General features: G+C 47.6%; 1 protein-coding gene across 1 annotated transcript in view; it reads left to right on the top strand.

Moving 5' to 3' along the window:
• Positions 1 to 2,530: 2,530 nt before the first annotated feature.
• Positions 2,531 to 6,000, top strand: part of gpc6a (glypican 6a) — a gene marked incomplete at both ends in the record, with an annotated part of 128,691 nt that continues 125,221 nt past the window's right edge. Inside the window, one exon of the mRNA XM_084446525.1 lies at positions 2,531 to 2,690. Within this exon, the coding sequence (XP_084302651.1) occupies positions 2,531 to 2,690 (160 nt within the window). The remainder of the gene's footprint in view (positions 2,691 to 6,000) is intronic.

The following is a 6,000-nucleotide window of genomic DNA, read 5'->3' as shown; positions in this document are numbered from 1 at the left end:
GAAGAAAAAAAACATACACGCACCTGTGTTCAACCAGGTCCGGTGCACCACTGTATGAGCGGGCTTCGCTTCCACGTCTGCTCCTCGCCAAAACTGCGAGTTCAGCAAAGTCTGCGCCCTGTGGGGCTTCACTTATAGAACTAGGGTTACAATACGTAACCGTCGTTCTATTTTCTGGAGCTCCGCCCCAAAGGTCAAGCTCCTATTGGCATAAGCGGAGCTACACGACCGCACCATACACTCTTGCTGGACCCAGTAATAAAACTGGCCACAAGCCAGAGCTCCAAGGTGAGACCATATACCAAGCCTTGGCCCAACCCAAGCACTGGTCCCAGACAGCAATCCGATCAGGGCCATATGCAGGCCAGATCTGGCACTTGTGTCTTGGTTCCGGCCCATATATGGCCCAGATCCGCTTGCTATCTGGGGTCCATACCCACCACAATCGGCTTAACTCAGCCGAGGTCAAGGAGAGGTACGTGAAAAAGGGGTGGGGTCGGCTGGACTGGGACAGCTGACGACACAGAGTGGGAAGGAGATGGACACGAGGAGGCAGGGGGCCTTTCCAGGAGCCATTTGGAGGATTTTGGCCGAGGGGGAAATGGGTTCTCTGGGACCTGCTACAGGGTGGCCAGCAGGAGACAGGGGGGTGTCCATATGACCTGTTTAAGAGGTACAAGAGGGAGAGACACTAGGGAGGAGGGAGGACGACAGGGTTAGTGGCTGTACTGGACATCCACAGCAGACACGGGGGTTTCTATCGGACTCAGGGTGGTCTGCAGGTGACAGTGGGGCGTCCACTGGACCTGGTTAGAAGGTAGGAGGCAGAGACACAACACAAGATGCAGACTGTACAACCAAAATAACAATTAACTGTATTTTTAAACGTCCCTACTGCCGCTCTTAGAACAGCATGGGGGGGGGGCGGGGGCGGGGGCAAGGCAAAGACAATCACGCATCTTGGTGCACTGTGGTTAGATGCATTGCTTCTGGCCAAAGCCTGGAGGTGGGCAGTCGCACCGGTCTGGACCGTGCCGGGCACTCAGAAACGGCTGGGTAGGGAGAGACGGAGGGGGAGGAGCCGGGCCAGAACGCCAGAGGAGGAGCCGGGCGATGAGAAACGGGCGGGCGAGACAGCCGGTTGTTTGGGCTTATTGTTACGAGACTTGTAAACAGCCGCAACAAACCAGATTCGCTTACCGGAGGGTCGAGGAGCCACAACCTCTGGGACTTTGCGGGAATGTGGTCGAAAGACACGGGCTCGGGATCACTGGATGACGAGCCACTAGCATCCAGGGTTTCTGAGGGTGAGTCGTCGTTGGCCTCCTTCTCCTACCTCATCATCAGACAGAGAGAGGGACAGCTTTGGCGCAGGCTGCTGAATCGGACCGCCGACATCTTCACCTGTCTGAGCCGCGCTCCACGGGTACAGGATCTTAGTTCCCCAGCGGCGGCGGCAGCAGACAGTCGAAGAACTGCGCCCGGCGAAGCTTCTCCAGAGGCAGCATGCAGGCATGCAGCCCCATGCAGCGGAGGGCGCCGTAACCGCAGAACTTCTCAGGCGGACTGAGGCAGCGTCGACCGGGTTGTCCCAATGAGGGACGCCGTCTGCTCCACGGTGAGTCGCTGGCTGGTCATCTTCTCTCTTCTCAATCTTCTTGCGAGCTGAAAGTTTCTAGGAGCAGATGTGCAGGCGACGCCCGCTTATACAGTGGTGCACCGGACCTGGTTGAACACAGGTGCGTGTTTTTTTTTTTTCTTCAGTCAATGTAGCTGGCTAGGTTTCACAGGCCAATAGGAGGTAGCCCTACGGAGCTCCACGAAATAAAACGTATATTCTTTACTCTGATATATTCTGTACATTCTCGCTAACGCCCTGCCCTCATCTTATTTGAGATTATAGGAATATGCCACTTTGTCTCAGCCTGTTTTCCATTGTATCTAAACTAATTTCGCTTGAAAAATTAAATAATCTGTTCTTACTGAACATGGGAATATTTTATCAAACAAAAAAGCCATAGGCTATTCTATTCAAAACCTATATGGCCTGTTGCATTTATGGAACATGCTAAACAGCTCAGCCCCCGCGCAACGCGCGCGTCTGGATGAAAGTGCACAAGCTACTCCACTCCATGTTTTGCCTGGCACTCTCACTTGGTGACTCGATGTGTATCTTCACTGGATTTCTGCTTTCCTCCCGTTGACAGAAATACAGAGGTCCTGTGTGTTTGAGAGAAGTTGTATGAACAGGGAGCACAAGGTGCCGTTTCTTACTACGGATTTAGCAGAGTCTAGGTGTTTTGGACTCTGTGCGCTCTTGTTCCGACGTGGAGGATAAGACAGTCTGCTACGAGGTGGATGTACATAGAGTGAAGTGTGATTTTTGGTTGATAAATATTTGACATTCTGCAGCAGGATAAAGTAGACACAACGGACCGTCGCAGACCCCTTCCACCGCGGATTGTCCAGCCGTTTGGAATTAGTCAACAGATATTATTCATTGCCAAAAACGTTCACCAGGATATTCCTCATGTGTGCGATGTGGAGGGTGCGGGTCGTCTTGTGCACTTTCTCCGTGCTGTCCCTGTCATTTGGGGGTGATAGCAAGGCGCGGAGCTGCAGTGAGGTTAGACAGGCGTACACCGCCAAAGGGTTCAGCCTTGTCAATGTTCCTCACCAAGAAATATCAGGTGAGTCGAGAATCTGATCCGTCTGGCTGCTTCTTGAACATGTTTCCATAATTATGTCTCCCCTACTCTACACTGTGCAGCCCACTCAAAGAATTCACAATGTGTTCAGTTATAGCCAGCAGTCCGTGTACTGCAATTTCCCCAATATACCTCACCTTTTTATTCGGCCCAGAGAAAATCTTTCAGTTTGTTTAGTCACTTGATGACTGCACGAGCAAAACATCCCCATTAATTGAGAAGTATTGATCAATCAACACGTTGCATTGAAAGCAAATTAGAAGACATCAATGATTACTATTGTAACGATAGCTATAATGATTTTTTTTTCTTTACACAGGTAATTACCATTATGCAGACGTCTATAAAGTGCTGGGTTCTAGCCAACAGATGTCTCAATGCAGTGATTCTTGTAGTCTCAAATACCAAATGTACGACTCAACTTGTTGCTTCCTCTTTGGAGGGAACTCTAGTCTAAAACACGTTTGGCTTTTTTTTTGGTCGTGGAATAGCCTATTATAATGTTATTTAAATGATAGCCTGGCTACGCCCAGACAACAGTAGGCCTATGCCTCCGCAGTTGGACCAAATATGAATCATAAGTCCTTGACATAACCCTTGAGTTTTGGCAGGTGCATTTCATATTTTCAAGTCACTCTCCTTTTCAGCTTCACTGATATCAGCCAATTCACCATTGTAGACCAGGGATAATACCGGTACCCAAATAGGCTAGACCATCAATATGTTTTCACAAAACCAAGAGAAATCATTGTTCTCTACTGTAATACTGTAGAAAAAGCAAAACGTCTGCGTAACAGTCATATCAGCCTTTTAGTCCAACGTGTCTTTACGTCAGTGACTTTATACACTGGAGTGGAATTTAAGGTTTTGAAGTTTTCCTCCTTCGAGTAAGCTCCAAGTAGCCTACCTGTTGCATCTACCAAAAGGCGTAGCGTGCAACTGGTGCGTCTTCACAAGTAAAACATAATCAGATTTGGTTCATAGTGAAGTCTTCACCAGTAGGGGGCTCTACACACTCAGCGCGGCTACATTCAGTATGGATTTTGTGTATCTGAGTGTGTGTGTGTGTGTGTGTGTGTGTGTGTGTGTGTGCGTGCGCGCGTGTGTGTGTGCAAAAAACTGCTCATGGCTACGAATAGCTTAGCTTTAATTCACACTCTTTGGCACACCACAGATAAGGATTCCATTATCTGTTGTGTAGTAGTAATCTCATTTGTGGTGAGACCAGCGAAGCAGATTAGCTGGGAGCCGTCTGTTCCAGGAGAAAGGAGAGAATAATGTTAGAGGCTATACTGCCAATTCTTCCTTATTGTATCATACCAAACAAATAGTTCTAAAGGCAGCCGTTTTCTCTGCATCACAGTGTTGCTAAAGCCACAGCAGCTGTAATAGGTCTGTCATCTTTTACTGGTGTGTGTGCGTGTGTGTGTGTGATGTGTTTACACTACCTGTATGTGTGTGTATCTGTCCAGATGCGCCTACAATTTTCACAGACATCCTCATCTGGTTGAAAACTTTATTTTTCATATTATGATTGAATTATTACATCTCAAATGTCCTCTGCTCCGAATGTCCAGGGCTGAGTTTCCCAGAGGCATCTGGGTAGCGCTACGTTGCCTCTAGGAAACCCCAGCCCAGGTTCTCCTGCTGCCATGCTGAAACAGCCCTGTCCGACGCTTTCAAACCTAAATGACATCCTTGGACCACAAGAATATCCCCTTGGCCTAATGATGTTGATTGATGATAGATGTTTAGATTGGCGTTCAATATCCGTCGAGTCTCACTTAGAATGTCCTCTGCTGGCATCCATACCAACTGATGCGGTCCCAACGTGGCTCTCTGGCTCTACGAAACATTTCCCCGTCGTTGACTCTAGCATCCCAGATAGCAAGCGGATCTGGGCCATATACAGGCCAGATCTGGCCCTTGTGGCTTAGTTCCGGCCCATATATGGCCCAGAATCATTCCACATCCGCTTGCTATCTGGGATCCTTGTGAAACTCGCGGGTGCAGGTGGCAGGCGGTGTCTTTGGCAGGTGTAGTAGGAGGGCTGGGTGTTTAATAAGCAGTCCAGGTGCTGGTGAGCTCAGTACTGTAGATCAGCTGATTGAACGCCACGGATCTCTTGTCTGTCCACTCGCCTCCTGTTTCATCACTGTGAGGGATGAAAATCAGGGAGTGTGCACATCTAAATGTCAGAGCTGGATGAAAACACTTTGATCATGGCCGTGGTGTGTGTGTGTATAGTGTGTGTGTGTGTGTGTGTGTGTGTGTGTGTGTTTGTGTGTGTGATGAGTGTGTGTGTGTGTGTGTGTGTGTTTGTGTGTGTGTGTTTGTGATAAGTGTGTGTGTGTGTGTTTATGTGTGTGTGTTTGTGAGTGTGTGTTTGTCATGTGTGTGTGTATGTGTGTTTGTGATGTGTGTGTAGGTGTGTGTGTATAGGTGTGTGTTTGTGTGTGTGTGTGTGTTTGTGATGAGTGTGTATGTGTGTGTGTGTGTGTATTTTTGATGTGTGTGTAGGTGTGTGTGTATAGGTCTGTGTATGTGTTTGTGTGTGTGTTTGTGATGAGTGTGTGTGTATGTATGTGTGTGTGTGTGTGTTTGTGATGTGTGTGTGTGTGTAGGTGTGTGTGTGTAGGTGTGTGTGTGTGTGTGTGTGTGTGCTGCCAGTCAGACCAATTTGTTCATAGCCAGGCTATTGAATGACATGTATTTGCTTCCATTACTATGACACAGACCTTGGGAATATGAAACTAGATATTAGGTTAGTGAACGGAATTGATTTGTCCAGTAAATGCATGTATTTGAATCTTAGCATCTTTGCTGCCATTCACAGTATGCTGTAGCTGGTAAGTGATTCAGTATTTTTCATGCTGTTCCATGCTTGGCATTTTACCTAGAACAGTTCACAATGGATACACAGAATAGAACCCTTAACAACACATTAAGTATTACAGCTGGAGTTTTTGATCTCTCTCTGGGTCCAATGTTGCACTGCTTGTGTACTGGCCATTATTAATAAGTCTTTCATCACAAATTGTTTTCTCACAGTTTGAAAAACCTACAGTAATGTGTATCCTCCTGTAATTGCCGTCAGTTATACCGTCAGTAATTACCGTCAGTAACTACCGTCAGTTACCGAGTTCTTTTGCCCAGGGGGTGAATATCGTGTTAAAGCAAGAACCACATGTGTTTTTCTGCTAATGTGGCTAGCCTCCATTCCATTTCCAATGGAATTCAAATTCAGTTCAACTTGGGTTGACCATGGCCACACAAACCAAGTCATTTGTTA

Source organism: Borostomias antarcticus (assembly GCF_949987555.1).
Source record: "Borostomias antarcticus genome assembly, chromosome: 12".
Lineage (NCBI taxonomy): Eukaryota > Metazoa > Chordata > Actinopteri > Stomiiformes > Stomiidae > Borostomias > Borostomias antarcticus.
The sequence above is the reverse complement of the archived record's forward strand: the minus strand, read 5'-3'. Positions and strand labels throughout refer to the sequence as shown.